At 38.9% G+C, this 15,665-nt stretch overlaps 1 protein-coding gene across 11 annotated transcripts in view; it reads left to right on the top strand.

Annotated features, from left to right (window-relative positions):
• Positions 1–15,188, top strand: part of TCF4 (transcription factor 4) — a 413,931-nt gene extending 398,743 nt beyond the window's left edge. For 7 of the 11 annotated variants that reach the window (XM_029059030.2, XM_016226204.3, XM_029059027.2 and 4 more), the window contains 5 exons: positions 1,017–1,152; positions 3,076–3,238; positions 7,876–8,105; positions 8,916–9,056; positions 10,331–15,188. In XM_029059030.2, the coding sequence (XP_028914863.1) occupies positions 1,017–1,152; positions 3,076–3,238; positions 7,876–8,105; positions 8,916–9,052 (666 nt within the window). In that variant the 3' untranslated portion in view covers positions 9,053–9,056; positions 10,331–15,188. The remainder of the gene's footprint in view (positions 1–1,016; positions 1,153–3,075; positions 3,239–7,875; positions 8,106–8,915; positions 9,057–10,330) is intronic. The other 4 variants (XM_029059033.2, XM_029059032.2, XM_029059036.2 and 1 more) reach the window with 1 other exon arrangement.
• Positions 15,189–15,665: the final 477 nt, after the last annotated feature.

Here is a 15,665-nt window from a genome sequence, read left to right as displayed (position 1 = left end):
TCTAAAATGGGGATAAAATTTCAAAAAAAGATCTGGTTGGAAACTGAATTGTATGTTATTCATGCTTCACAAAACTCAGAAAGGCTTAATTCTTCTGCTTTGAGTCATGGGCTAATAATAGACAGTGGCAAAAGTCAGAATCTCTGGAGCCTTGAGTGGGTATCCGTAGCTAATACAGTGAAAGAATCTTTGAAACACAGTCTATATACTTTGCACATTTGGAGCCACGTAGCACATTAGCTTGTTAAATAATGCCTTTCGGGGTAGAGTCAGTGGATATAGTAGAGTACTTCCAATGTGACTGTATGGCAGTGACGGCATTATCGGTGTGTTTAATAAAACCTTTATTGATACATTTTCCGGCGTGGTGGCGTTGGCAGGAATGGTCCCCCTTTGGATTTGTAACTCGTCAGTTGATGAAATACAGTAAACATTAATTTGGAATGGGCTGCCAGTTTTGGAAAGCCAGGTGACATTTTATTATATTTGTACTGAACAGGGGCTGTGTCGCATACTGCTGTAGCTTCCGCTGTCAGGGCTTAGCTGGCATTATGGAAAAAAAAAATGGCAGGCCTGAGAATCTTATCCCCTGAAATGAAAGTCGAATGCCAAATTGAAATTCCTGCAGGATTTCCGACAGCAATGGGGGAATTGAGAAGCCCACAATTAAGCATATGGGCATTAAGATAATTGTCAGATCTGTTGGCGGACATGATAGAAGACAGATGGGTACGAATCAGTGCGCTCCACTGCAGCACTCTGGGAGACAATTTGACGTTTTACCTGCCTGAGCTCCTCTGCCATATTTGTCACTAAATGTGCTGCACAGCATCTTACTGAGTGTTAAGTGTTTTTTGCATATTCTGTGGATATGCAGTACACCGGCGCCCTCTTGTGTAAAGTAACCACACACTTTTTGGTTTCCGATGCCCGTGTCTCAGTGCGGCCTGTGTCGACTGCCTCCTCTATTCATCTTTGGTTGCCTTGAAATCGTGTGTCATCGATTTTCCCTTCAGGTTGGTGCCCATCGTGAAGATGGTGTGGCTCTGCGAGGCAGCCATTCTCTTGTGCCAAACCAAGTTCCAGTCCCACAGCTCCCAGTTCAGTCTGCAACATCTCCTGACTTGAATCCACCCCAAGATCCATACAGAGGTAAGTTCTCCAAAGAGGTTTGGTTAGGAATATGGAAATTAGCCAGACGTTAGGTGGGTGGAGGGGGTTTGAGATTAGCACACATTACGGGCTCAAAGAATAGCAGAAAACTGGAATTAAAATTCATCACTCCCCCTGATACACACACACCCAAATAAAAGGTGTTGTGGTATCTAACTTCACAGTTGCATTTCCCCAAAAACTTTGGTTTCTCCACTGTCATTTGGGGCAGTAGTGCTGTTTGAGCAGAGAATGGGATGGAGAACAGTGATGAGGAGAATGTTTATTTTCTGTATCCTACAAGGTTAACACAAAGGAATAATGATATAAGCTCATTGTGGGCAGGGATTGTGTCTGTTTATTGTTGTATTGTACTCTCCCAAGTGCTTAGTACAGTGCTCAGAACATGGTAACACTCAATAAATATGATTTAATGAATAAGTTCACATTGCAGCAGCCCACTGTAGTTTTGAACGAGAAGCATCGTGGCTCAGTGGAAAGACCCGGGCTTGGGAGTCAGAGGTTCATGGGTTCTAATCCCGGCTCTGCCACTTGTCAGCTGTGTGACCTTGGGCAAATCACTTTTAACTTCTCTGTGCCTCAGTTACCTCATCTGTAAAATGGGGAATGAAGACTGCGAGCCCTACATGGGACAACCTGATTACCTTATATCTACCCCAGCGCTTAGCAAGGTGCTTGGCACATAGTGCTTAACAAATACCAACATTATTATTATTGTTATTGAACAAGAAGGAAAGTAATGCTTCCAAAGAATTTGATGACCGATATTTTTTAATCCTTTGAGACTGCTCTGCTCTCCCAACTTGAATCCCTAAGCAAAACAACTCTTGAGTAAATTGTATAATGATGGGAAAAATGAGTTTACACACACACACACACACACACACACACACACAGTAACATTACTTATACTTTCCTTATTTAAATGTATTAAAATTTCTAATAAGCTCCCACTTTTATCTACCTTAATATTGGATTCATTGTGACCCAAAACTATGAAGGGTTAAAGATTGGAAGACTTTGTGGAATTTGAAGGTGCCCCATTGATCTCACACCTCCCCTCTGTGGAAATCAAAGGATTGCCGTGAACTTTAAGAACATGTTTCCCCTGCCCATTGTTCTTTGCAAATTATCATTTGGCTGGAAGGTTCCTCCAGGCATCCCCGTGCTCATCTTTCTGCTTTTTAAACCATCTGAGATACTAAGCATTGCAAATGGCAACCAGCTGTTCAATCATATTTCCTTTACCATTAATTATAATTGATTAGCAAGGGAAAGGATTCAGTGTTTATTAGGAGCCTAAGAAAGTGAATAATATCATAGCCAACATTGCTTCCATTTTCCTAAAAGTTAAAAGGAGGTGCTCACCTAATTGCCTCAGAGATGTATCATCTTCAGAGGTTGATTATTCTTTGAAAGTGATGAAACATAATTCATTCATTCTGGTATGAGATCTAATAAGGTATTTTGCTTATTCTATGGGAATTATATTTTAAGTACTTTTTTCTATTAAATCATTGCACATGAAGACGCTCAATATAATAGCTGATATTTACTTGGATTCTTAATCAGAACATTGAGGTGTGTGATTTTCGTGATTATGATTTTCATTGCAATTAAGTTGATGTTTTGTAGACAGTGAAATTACCATCTACTCCAAAAGATTGCAAAATAGAATTTAACCTCAGAGCCAGTGCAGTGAAAACTGGTTTCAGCAGGTGCATTTTGGAAACTTCCCCTCTGTTCCAGAGAAACAGAAAGAAATGACAGTATGGAAAGAAAGTAACCCACTTGAACAGCTAACATCCTTGCATAGTGGCAACGTCCCAGTTAAGACCCAGAATATTCAGTTTGCCCTCTCTTTAAGCCTTGCTAACAGTGACTTTCTCTCTCTTTCTGGAGGCATGCCAACTGGACTTCAGGGGCAGAGCGTGTCCTCAGGAAGTTCCGAGATCAAATCCGATGATGAAGGCGATGAAAATCTCCAAGACACAAAATCTTCCGAGGACAAGAAATTAGATGACGACAAGAAGGATATCAAATCAATTACTAGGTCAAGATCTAGGTAACAGTATATAATACTGTCGCTTCATTTAATTCCTTTATTGGACTTTGATGAAGTGAACAGAACAGGAAGAAACCATTGAGTTCTTTCCTGGCAGGTAAATCTGCAGCCTAAAGGTCATTTCTGGTAATACTGATGGTATCGTTTCAGATCCATGTACTCTGGAAATGCCTAAAATCGCTCTCAAATCTTGAATTCGAACTCCAAGCAGATTACACATGATATAAATCATTTGTGAAAGATTTAAAAAAGGGTGATTTTTTTTTTACCCATGTTCATGTGTAAATTTGTACCAAAACGTTTATTTTTTTCTAAATTTTAAAAAACCTATCACAATTGTATATAATACACAAAGTATGTGAAAAATCTATACTTTACTGGCTCTCAGTTTTCAGAAGACATTTATATATTAATTTCCGTAATCGTGTACGTTTCACAATACTAGAGCACACAGCATTTTCCTTGGGTGTACAAAGTTCAGTTTTGTTTGAATGTCTACTGAAATATTTTTCAATGTCCACAGGATTTAAACCCACTTTATCTTATGGAACTTCAGTTAATTTAAGAAAGTCCAGATCCTTCACTGCTTTTTTGCTTCAGTTTCCTTGGATTAGAACCTCCAACACACGGGCCTAATGCTATAAATGGCATTCATTCAATTGTATTTATTAAGTGCATACTGTGTGCAAAGCACTGTACTAAGTGCTTGAACTGGGTTCCACCAGTGGCTTAATGGTCCTAGCTGTGGACTGTTAACTGGTATTATGTGTTTGAAGTGCATCTTTGCTGGCCTTGAGAGCACTTCTTTGTGAGTACAGAGTATAGCAGCCAAAGTATGTATCTTATTGCCTTCTCATGCATGTAGCTTGATAGTTTACACTTGAGTAGGCTGACAGTCCTCCCTTTTCCCCTGTCTTTCAGTCACTACTCTCCCTCAGATCCGAGTTCCTACTGTCAGCTTATTGTGGCGGTGTCAGGGTTCTTGAGAAAAGCACCCTAGAATGACTGTGGTATCTTCACCCACTCACAGCAACTGTATGTTAAAGGGCCCAGCTTGCAATTTGTCCTGTGTCAAATAGTGGAAAATATGGAGCAATCTGCTGTGAATTTAATTTAGGATGAACTTACTCGGTGCAGATGTATTATTTCAATCCTGCTGATACCTAGATGTCATGTAAGAAGACAGATCAGATTTTTATGAGCCTATATATAGAAGCAGTATTTGAGCCCCTACTTGATGCAGTGTGCTTTTTTAATACCCTCTTGGGAAATACAGAATAATAAAATTGCATATTCCCTGTCCACAGTAAAACAGCAGTATTTCCCCAAAGGGCACCTCTGCTTTAGAGATGAATAGACTGAGGCACCACAAAATATATAATCCTTTGTATTCTAAGATGACCTTTCAAGTAGTATTGATATCTACATGTACATGTGGCTATAAACTACTGAATATCACCAGTTCTACCTCCACTAATCTGTTCTTCAGTGTGCTGCTCCAACCTGTTGGTGAAACCCTATGGTTTGGACTCCAATGCATATTTCTGTAGTGATACAGAGGTGGGAAAGGGTAGAAATGCTGACCCTGAGTCAGTATTGCAGATCTTTAACCCGCAATTACATATTGCCACCAAGCAGCATGGCAAAGTGGATAAGCACAGGCCTATGAGTCAGAAGGTCATGGCTTCTAATTCCAGCTTCACCACTTGTCTGATGTGTGACCTTGGGCAAGTCACCTCACTTCTCTGTGCTTCAGTTACCTCATCTGTAAAATGGGGATTGAGACTGTGAGCCCCAGGTGGGACAGGGACTGTGTCCAACCCGATTTACTTGTATCCACCCCAGTGCTTAGTACAGTACCTGGTACAGTAGTAAGTGCTATACAAATACTACTATTCTTATTATTATTGCATTGAACTAACATCCTACTTTTTGGTAGCATTTATAAAATTATCAGATACATTTTTTTCAAAACATAAAATTGAACATGACTTAAAGCACCCCTGTCAGGCAGGGAACAAATATTAGTAAATAGAAATCCCAATATAATAAATGGGTGCAAAATGGACTTGAATACAGGGATTCTTTACTGAAACCCTGATGTTGATGAAACAATCCCTTGTTGCTAAATTGTAAGATACTGTAGGGCGTGGCTCATGTCTGTGTACACTTTTGTATTCTCCCAAGTGCTTAGAGCTCTGCACACAGTAAGCACTCAAATACCATTAATTGATTGATTAAGATTATCAGCCTCGTAATTCAGTCTAATTCTGAAGTTGAGGAAAAACAATGCATGAAAAAAGCTTACCTTAGTCTGGGCGGCTTCTTTTAATGGGTGTTCTAGATGTAGAGATGAGTTAGTCTGGCCATCTTTGCTTCTTAATTTAGCCTGCATTTATCCAAATTGCCTTTAAGTTTGTTCAGACAAGGTTTCCCCAGAACTAAGTGAAATGGAGCATTAGCAATTAACTAGCAAATTGAGGCTTTTTAATATTCCATTCCAAGTTTTTCAGACCCCAAAGCACTACCTGCACACTGTTGGCACAGGATAATTAATCTTCTTTTCTGTCCTGAGTTATCCAGATTGACTGCTACACCAACTAAATTGACCATCTTGCTGCTTCATTTGTGCTATGTGGATCTGGCCAAAACATGTTCTGCTTTGAAAGCAGAATCAAGATACAATTACCCCAAATTTAAACTAAAGAGCACTATTGATATACGGACCATTATTGGCCTCCCCATTAAGAATTGTATGGATTAAATGAAACTTGAACTTCAAAAATATTGAAGAGACCAGCTTATGCTCTTCCTCTAACCAAAAGAGAAGATGAGAGAAAAAAAAGAACAGTGACACCTGAGTTTCTCTCAGTCATTGCCACATTGGCAAGATTCAGTAGAAATGGTCCTTTCAAATCCTTAATGCCTTTATGCTGCTGCTCTCTGATCATATCAAGTTTCGTTCATTTAACCATTAACTGCTGCTTATGCATATTTATGAGCCCTTTGAAGTTGGGGTAGGCCGTTTTAATTTATTGCTAAGGGCCAGTCTACTTAAAAAAGTCATTCTGACACTCTTTAGTTATTTCTCCAAATCTTTGTTTTAAGTCAGCATTGAAACAAAAACTATTTGCACAACCAATGTACTTATATGCGGATAAACCAACCCAAGTTAGGTATTAGCTTGTGAACTCTGGAAAAACATCTGAACATTTTCACATCCTCTTTGTGTTACCTAGAGAGTTTGAGCATCCCAATGGTTAGCTTGAAGACTCAGTCCAGCTGAAAGATGCTTTTTGTTGCTGTCTTTTGTCATTTTGGCACTATGCCATAGCACAAGCACTTATATGAAATAGCTGGAAAAGTAAAGGTTAATCAGGGAACAGGGAAAAAATTCAGTGGCGGTGGAGGAGGGACTAGGGAAACGATTTTGTGGTAAGTGGACTTACTAGAATTATTTGTCAGAGGATGAAAGTGCTTTCTGTCCTCAATTTTTCTGGACATCCTAACATTCTATCCTTTGTACATCCTAACATTCATCTTATTAAGCCGAACACAGAACATCTACACTTTGTCAGAAGTGAGCCAGAGACATATACCCCTCTTAAAGACAAGATCCCTTCTAGACCAGGGCAAACTATTTCTTCCAGGAGCCTTTATCTTTTGTAAGAAGATCTCAATCTCTCCTCTTCCTACCATCTCTAGCCTTATGGCCCCCTGGGTTACTTTGTCACCGGTGGTAGACTCATCAAGGATTCACTGTAAAGTTTCTCAAATGTTTCTAGGTGCAGAGACACCCCCGCGGCCCCCACCCCCCATATAAACGCATTTCATTTTCTTAGAAATTCTTTCTTCAGTCCAAACAACAGATAGCCCAGGAGATTGTCCATTATGCCCCACTGATACATAACAATGTCATGAATTTGATAGGCCATCATCTGCAGAATCAAACTTCTATTTTTCTCTCCCCATCCACTGGGAAAGAAAGGGCCCCTGGATAGAATGTGGCAGTGTGAACTGGAAACTAATTTAAGAAACCTCCACAGTGCTTTCAGCTTGAGACATTTTTCTTCCCATCTCCTACCCCTAACTGGTGACCATGTCCTTAGATAAGTCTGTCCTCTAGACTGTATTTCAAGGTCTTCATATGCAATCCAGTAAAAACACTGGTTTCAGCTGATAGAGCTTCTCATCTTTCTATATATTTTGTTGTTGATCCAGATTGAATCCTGCCAGAATGCCTTTATTTGATGTGAGTTTGCAATACCTCTTCTACGTGAGAAGTTTAAAAATAATATTTCCAAAGGTTCTTCACATACATGGAAATGCCCTGCATGTTAGAACACGCTGGCTGTGGTGCTATGTGCAATTTAGTGGTCTTTGAACTACATTTTCATGGACACATTCTCCTGTTTGAGTCTTTTAACCAGCCCTTGTTTGAGCTGTAATGCAGAGGCTTCAGTTGATAGCAGCTCTAAAACATCATAGCTATAGCGTGAGGAGTTGAAGAGACGTTCAGTTCAGCCCAGGATTTGGCTTAAGATAGTCAAGTTCAAGGAAAACCTAGCAAAGATGTTCAGAGAACATTTCTTTTTCCCCACACTATTAGAAAATATGGTGCCCTTTTTGTCTTGTAGCAATAACGATGATGAAGACCTTACACCAGAGCAGAAGGCAGAGAGAGAGAAAGAACGGAGAATGGCCAACAACGCCCGTGAGCGCCTACGCGTGCGTGACATTAATGAGGCTTTCAAGGAGTTGGGCCGGATGGTGCAACTCCATCTGAAGAGCGACAAGCCGCAGACCAAACTTTTGATCCTTCACCAGGCTGTGGCTGTCATCCTGAGCTTAGAACAGCAAGTCCGAGGTAAGTAGCATCTCAGCTTCTTCTGCTAGGAAACTCGAGCCACTGAACTGATGACAAATTCTAAAGTCTTCAATCGTTGTGAGCCACGGCAGTCCCCAAAGTCGATTTCTTTTTTGACAAAGTCAAGAGAAAGGGGCCAGAAGGACGTTAAAAATTCTCTGCAGGTTTTCAGAAATCTGAGCTTGGAAACCCATCTATCACCTAACACTGGCAAGTGAAGTGGGATGACGGATGGGGGAGGACAGGAAGGGGGGAAGAATCTTAGACCCTCAGTCAGTATGGCATCAGCCGATAGAAGGTAAACGCAGATAGCTGGAGAGAGTCAACCAAAAGAAAGCTGATGAGATGGCTGATTCTACCAACATTTCCTAGTCCTTCTTCTCATCTTAACCTCCATTCAATCATATTCATTGAGCGCTTACCGTGTGCAGAGCGCTGACTAAGCGCTTACTACCCCTCCTCCATGAGGACTCTCTAACTAGCTACTCTCCTTAGAAGGAGTAACCTGGAAGGAAACTTTGACACACATAGAAGGTTCTGTTATCCAGCCCACATCTTTGCCCCATTAACATAGTCAATACTGACACTCTGTCTTCTTTCTAGTTAAATTCTTCAAATATGAGTAAGGGGATCATACCCCTAAAATATGTACTTAGTAACCAGTGCTGTAAAGACCCCTTACTGCTTGACTGCTGTGAAAGTTTTCATTTCTGTCTTGATTCTGGAAAACTCTCACATCACTGAACGTAATCATGGGGAATGAAAAGCTACAGAGAGGTTTACACTGCTCTTTGCTTTAATATTCTACAGAAAGGAATCTGAACCCTAAAGCAGCATGTCTGAAAAGAAGGGAAGAAGAAAAAGTATCTTCAGAGCCCCCTCCACTCTCCTTGGCAGGACCTCATCCTGGAATGGGAGATGCGTCTAATCATATGGGACAGATGTAAAATGGCAAGTTTGTTTTCAACCATTTTGAAGCCACACATAGGCATGTGACATGGGTGTTTTCAAACAGTCCCCTAAAAAAAGGTATTTCCTTAGCGCTCCCCAGAGACTGGGGACCAGTCTACTGGTAAGGTTGTTTTGGACTAAAAGCCCTTCTGCTGTTATTAGATTGCAAACTCCTTGAAGGGAGGGATCGTGTCTGCCAACTCTCTAACCACTTAGTGCAGTATGCCTACAGTAAGTGTTCAATAAATAACATTGGTTGCTCCATGAGACCACCCCAAGCCTGGAGCTGGATCTGGCCAAGTTAGGATATGCTTCAGCTTGTGAAACAATTCTCCACTCACCAGGAAGCAGCATGGCATAGAGCATGGGCCTATCAGGAGATCATGAGTTGTAATCCCAGCTTTGCCACTTGCCCACTGTGTGGCCTTGAGTAAGTCACATAACTTCTCTGGGCCTCAGCTATCTCAGCTTTAAAATAAATAAATTTTGGTATTTCTTAAGCGCTTACTATGTACAAAGCACTGTTCTAAACTCTGGGGTCGATACAGGTTAATCAGGTTGTCCCACGTGGGGCTCACAGTCTTAATGCCCATTTTACAGATGAGGTAACTGAGGCTCAGAGAAGTTAAGCGATTTGCCCAAGATCACACAGCTGACAAGTGGCGTATCAGGATATGAACCCATGATCTCTGACTCCCAAGCCCGGGCTCTTTCCATTGAGCCACACTGCTTCTCTAGGGATTAAGTCTGTAAACCTCATGTGGGACAGGGACTGTGTCCAGCCTGATTGCCTTGTATCCATCCCAGTACTTAGAACAGTGCCTAGCAAAGACCACAGTTGTTATCATCACTATGTGGGTTTTTTTTACCTACTTGTAGAGAGAATGGTAGAGGTAAGAAAGGGTGAAGGACTGAACTATCTTACCTCTCACCCCCCTAGTTATCTTTAATATGTAGAGTGAAAGATCATGGATTTGTCAGCTGCTGTATTCATCTTTTACTTATCGTCCATGGCAGCCAATCTGCAAATCTTTTCTCAATATGGCAAAAATAAGCTTTTGAAACAAAGGCTTTGATGAAGCATTTGGTAAGACCTGTTGCCTGTGGTGTATACATGATATGAGTTATATGGCATCAGACATTGAAGCCAAGCACTATGCAAACTTCCCCAGTTCCCTAGCAATTCAATTTTGATTTAGAAGACTAAAAACTATTTCTGAATAGGACTTTTTCCCCTTTTAATTGTATTCATTTTGCTTTTTTTTCCTTCACAGGTCCAAGTTGCTACATTTCTTCGTTTAAACAAGAGACCACTTCCTTAACAGCTGTATTATCTTAAACCTACATAAACACTTCTCCTTAATCCCCCTTTTTTGTAATATAAGACAAGTCTGAGTAGTTACGAATCACAGACGCAAGAGGTTATCAGCATTCCCGATTATTGAAACAAAAAAAAGTGCAACTTGAGGGGACAACTCTCTTTAACATATCATTCAGAATGTTTAAGCAGGATGTTGCAAGCTGTATCGCGCAGCCTAGAGACTGAATGGCAATCTTCTCCACACTGTGGAACAATGCATTTGTGCCTAAACTTCTTTTGGAAAAAAAAAAATAATTAATTTGTAAGTCTGAAAAAAATATTTAATTTAAAAATTGTAAACTTGCAATAATGAAAAAGTGTACTTCTGAAGAAAACTACATGAACGTTTTTGTTGGTGTTCTAGTCAGCTAGTGTTTATACTTACTGGATATTAAAAGGGTAGCTTTGCTTCCCTGCTACTTACAAAACCAGCAAACGTCCTAATGAAAATGAAGTGATGACATTAGCCATTCCTTAGGGTAGGAGGAACAGATGGATCTTATAGACCTATGACAAATATATATATATAAATATATATATAAATATATATTAAAAATTTAGTGACTATGGTAAGCTTTTGTTCATTTGTTTCAGACTTTTTTCTCCTGTAAAAAAATAGTACCGATTAACTTTTTTAAAAAAGATTTTACTGTAAATACGGATTTTTTTGTCTTATTTCTGCCTTTCTCCCCTGTTTTGTTATTGTGACCTGTAGTGCCAACTCCTTCTCTGGAGGGGTATTACAGGATGAAATGCTGGCCCTGATGTTGCTTCTCATTCATAACTAAGTAGACAATTGTTTCTCCAGTCTTTCGGGAACACAGAACTTGAAAGTTACATCACGTGTAGATATTACAAGCAGCATTACCAAGACGTGGCAGAATATGAGCTGGTCGGAATCGTAATGCTGCTCTCGTGGCCCTAGTCTGGGATTTTCAGAGGTACACGGTTAGAATGCTACAATGTTACCACTGTGCCTTCCAATGTTTATATCATCAGAAACATAACATAATCAAAGTGGCTGTGATTTAACAAAACAATTAAAGTGTTACCTACATGTGTAGCCTAAGTAGTGTGCAGTGAGGCGTTTCTGAATACATGGTCAGATTTTTGAGGGGGGGAAAAATCAAAAGCAAATTGCAAGTAGTGTGACAGATTTGATTGATTTTCCTACTTTTTTTTTCTTTTTGCTAAGTGGATTTACTGCACTGTAGACCACTTAACCGCCTCCTCCTTATTTTGAAAAATGCCAATTTCCAATCATCATGCAGCATTATAACAAGCCTTATGAGTCCTATAGCATTAAGTTGCACTTTCTTGAGGAGGGGGAGTACAGTATTTCTCTGGCCAGTATGAGTGAAGTTTATACTTAACATATTTGATAGTCACATAGATCAAGCTATGGCACAGCAACTCATCAGATAACTAGCTTTGAAGTCTGGGCACGGTTGAACCAACTTCCCTAGTGAATCTTATAATGATCGACTTTGGTGTACAGTACAGTTAACAGATAGTGCTCCTAGTTAAGTATTTGTCAGCATCCTTTTGTCTCTAATTCTAGTTTATATTTTTACAGCCACACAAACTTGGCATGTATTTAAAAAAAGACTCCCTGTTCAAGTAGATTTTCCACCTATCAGCACTGAGTAAAATGCCATAAATCCATAAAAATGGTCTAAATGTTCCATCTGTTCTCCTGTTTTGCCAGTTCTATAGTAATGAAAAATACATTTGTAAATTTTATGCAACAAATGGCAAACGTATCATTATTTTGAGATTGTGTATGTAAAAGTTATATTTTTACATGTAGACTCTTGTTATTATGTGTTTTAATACATTGTATCCGTTTTTTGTTTAAAAAATCTGTGTGGTTGAAGGTCTCATTGAAATGAAATAGTGAGATACAAAATTCTGAATTTTGTTTGTTTCTGAAGACATGAACAACAAATAAGATAGTTATCATGTGATCACCTTTTACATACCCATTAACATTTTGATTAGCTATGTATGTTGACAACTGTAAATATGTTCAGTAGCAGTAAAGTTAAACTAAAATGCTTTGATTTGTTAAGTTTCTAAAATGTGGAGGTGGATTAAAAACCTTAGAAATGCAGCAGAGATCCATTTTGGTCAACTAGCAAAAAAAAAAAAAGAAATTATATTTAGAGGGACAGGTTTACATGACTAAAAGTAGGAAAAGCAAAATCACCCAAAGCCTAAAGTGATTAAACTTTTGATTCTTTCTTCAATAAGGGTAAAGGTTTCTATTTTAGTGATACATTACGCGTTCAGACTGTATGCTCTACCAACAAGAGGGTTGGAAGGAACCATTTTACATAGAAAACAGGTTACCCATTTTGATCACTTTCAGGATATGTGGGCACAATAATATGTGTTCATTTGGGGAGGAACTGGAAATAGTCCTTTAATTTGTAACAAATCCTAAAACTGCACTCATAAGTGTTTTCTCATAAAGGTGCTTCAAAAAATGAGATTAAAACTGAAAATCTGCAAACAAAATGGAATTGAAGGTAGCTGGTATTTTAAATTGGTGCTTTCTATTTTGTTCTCACTCAGAATGAGAAAAGTGTTTAGACATTTGTCATCATATTTGTTATTGCATTTCTTACTCCCTGAAGCAGGTCTCTTTACAGTAGAATTATCTTTCAGTAAAAATGTAAACTTTTTCATCTTTACCCAATTTCCTAACTAGTTTAACCGGGGGGAGGGGGGGTGCGGCGGGTAGGGGTGGGAGTGCGTAGCCAGCTCCCAGACTTGCTCTGGAAGTACCATTTTTTAAAAAATTTTATATTTTTTTTTTTAATGGAAAAAGGGAGGGGAGAGAAATGATTTGTTGGGTTTGTGTTTCTTTTTTAAATGCCAAACTGAGGTCAGATATTAGTGTCCTCCACTGGACTTGTGTCAAACATTTAGCTCCACAAATTTGGGTAAAAAGTACAAAATCTCACAAGGTCGATATTTCATTTGTGTTGCTTCATAGGCTAAGAACTGTTTTTTAAAAACTACGTATTTCAGAAACCAGTTTTGAATACTTGATCCACCTCCACATTCAAGCGATTTATGAATATGCAGAATAGGGATCTGTTCACCTAGAAAATTTTTACCATTTGTCTTCTGTGTAGCTGCAAGGAACACTAATGTTTATACAACTGTCAGTCCTACCAGTGATGCAACTTGTTCTGATTCAGTCTTCCGATTTCTTTCTTTTATTTTCTTCCTCTTTCCCTTTTTAACATTGTTGAGGAGTTGTGGGGGGAGGAAAAAGCTGAGGAGAAGAGAATTTTCATCTTTGTGTCCAACGGGCCTATTGTAGTCTGCAAAAGTGAACATTAGAGTCAGGAAGGAAACAATTTCAACATAAACAAGCACAAAAACAAACTTGGTCTGCTGGCTGCCTGGGAAAGAAGGTCAAGATGAAATATGATGAATTCCAAGGCCTTTGGGCCTCTCGTTTTGTTTTTTGTTTTGTTTGTTTTTCTTTCAAGACACATTATTTCTCATGGGACTTGAAGTTGATTCATTTTGTGCAGTGCTGGTTTGACCATACTCATTTCAAGTATTATAGACATATGTAATGGTGAAAATATATGAACTGTGGCCTTTTTCATTCTTGTTACTTGTGATGCAATTAAGTGAAGATAAGAAAAAAAAAAGCAGAGATTTACCATGTATCAGTGCCTGGCTTTTTGTTATAAAGCTTTGTTTGTCTAGTGCTCTTTTTGCTATAAAATAGACTGTAGTACACCCTAGTAGGAAAAAAAAAACTAAATTTAAAAATAAAAAATATATTTGGCTTATTTTTCGCAGGAGCAATCCTTTTATACCATGAATATTACAAAAAAAAATTGTCAGATTCTGAATATTTCTTCTTTGTAGATTTTTGGAATCATTCTGAGTAAAAGTTTGTTACTTTATTTTACTATTTAAAAGATGTTATTTTACCATGTGTTACTGAGATGAAACTGTATGGTAGCTTTTTCTTTTTAGTTGTAGGTCGCAGTGGGGAAATGTTTTGCGACTGTACACATAGCTGCAGCAGTAAAAATGTAAAAAAAAAGTTTAAAAAAAGGAAAAAAGGAAAAAGCAAAAAAAAATATAAACAGTTACACCTTGTTTTCAATGTGTGGCTGAGTGCCTCGATTTTTTCATGTTTTTGGTGTATTTCTGATTTGTAGAAGTGTCTAAGCAGGTTGTGTGCTGGAGTTCCTTCAAGAAAAAAACACAGCTTGATGTAGGCCATTACTTGTTTCTCATCTGTAGTTATTCGATGCAGTCATGTACATGACCGTTCTGTAGCAATAAATGTGCCATTTTTATAAACTGTTTCCGACACTTGTTTCATTTCATTTTGCATATGTCCATATAAATAGCATTCTCTTCTGTAAGTAAAATTGCCTCTTTTTCATTTGAAAAGTGTTGGCGGCATTGACGGCTTAAAAAAAATAAAATAAAATAAAGCAAAAGCACATGGTTGACCAAGGAAGAGATGCCCTAAAAGAAAATGGAACGGAATGCATGCAAAACAAAGAGGAAACTTTGTAGAGGATTAATTAATTGAAAGAATAGAATTAATGCGCGTGTGAGACTGAAGCTGTGCACTTGAAGAGCTCTGAACTGCGCCGTGTCTTGATGTTGTGTTGCAGACTGCTCTGTCCAGTCAACCTTAACGTTCTTGGATCGGTATTCCGGCTGTTTGGCAGAAACTTCTCTTGCTATATCTCTTTGAGTCAAAATCTAAGATGAACAATTTATTTTTTGACCTCTTCATTAGAAGCTGACTATTGTAAACCACAATCAAAATCTCAGTGTATCTACACCTTATAAAAATCACTTCTGGTTTGTCCCAGCTGGATGCGATCCAACCAGATGTCAACCATCAGACCTTTGTCTAACTTGTACAAACGGATTTGCGTCCCAGATTATATGGAAGGAAAGTTGTACATATTAAAATGGTTCAGTGTTCTGTACTGTAAGTAATATTTTTGTAGACTAGACACCGATCCTTCTTTGGCAAAACTCTGAGGCTATTTCAACAATGCACTGTAGGAATGTCCTACAGTGTATGCACTGGACGAGGAGGCCTACGCCAGAACAGCATCCTACAGAATGCTTGTCTAACTCAGTACATGGTAGAACTTTGGAACTTCTCGGTCATCGCTCATGTATTATTGCTAATGAGGTGTGGTGACTAGTTCACTTGAACGAAAATGTGATGACGACACTTGCTT

This window comes from Ornithorhynchus anatinus, chromosome 3, assembly GCF_004115215.2.
Source record: "Ornithorhynchus anatinus isolate Pmale09 chromosome 3, mOrnAna1.pri.v4, whole genome shotgun sequence".
Lineage (NCBI taxonomy): Eukaryota > Metazoa > Chordata > Mammalia > Monotremata > Ornithorhynchidae > Ornithorhynchus > Ornithorhynchus anatinus.
The sequence above is the reverse complement of the archived record's forward strand: the minus strand, read 5'-3'. Positions and strand labels throughout refer to the sequence as shown.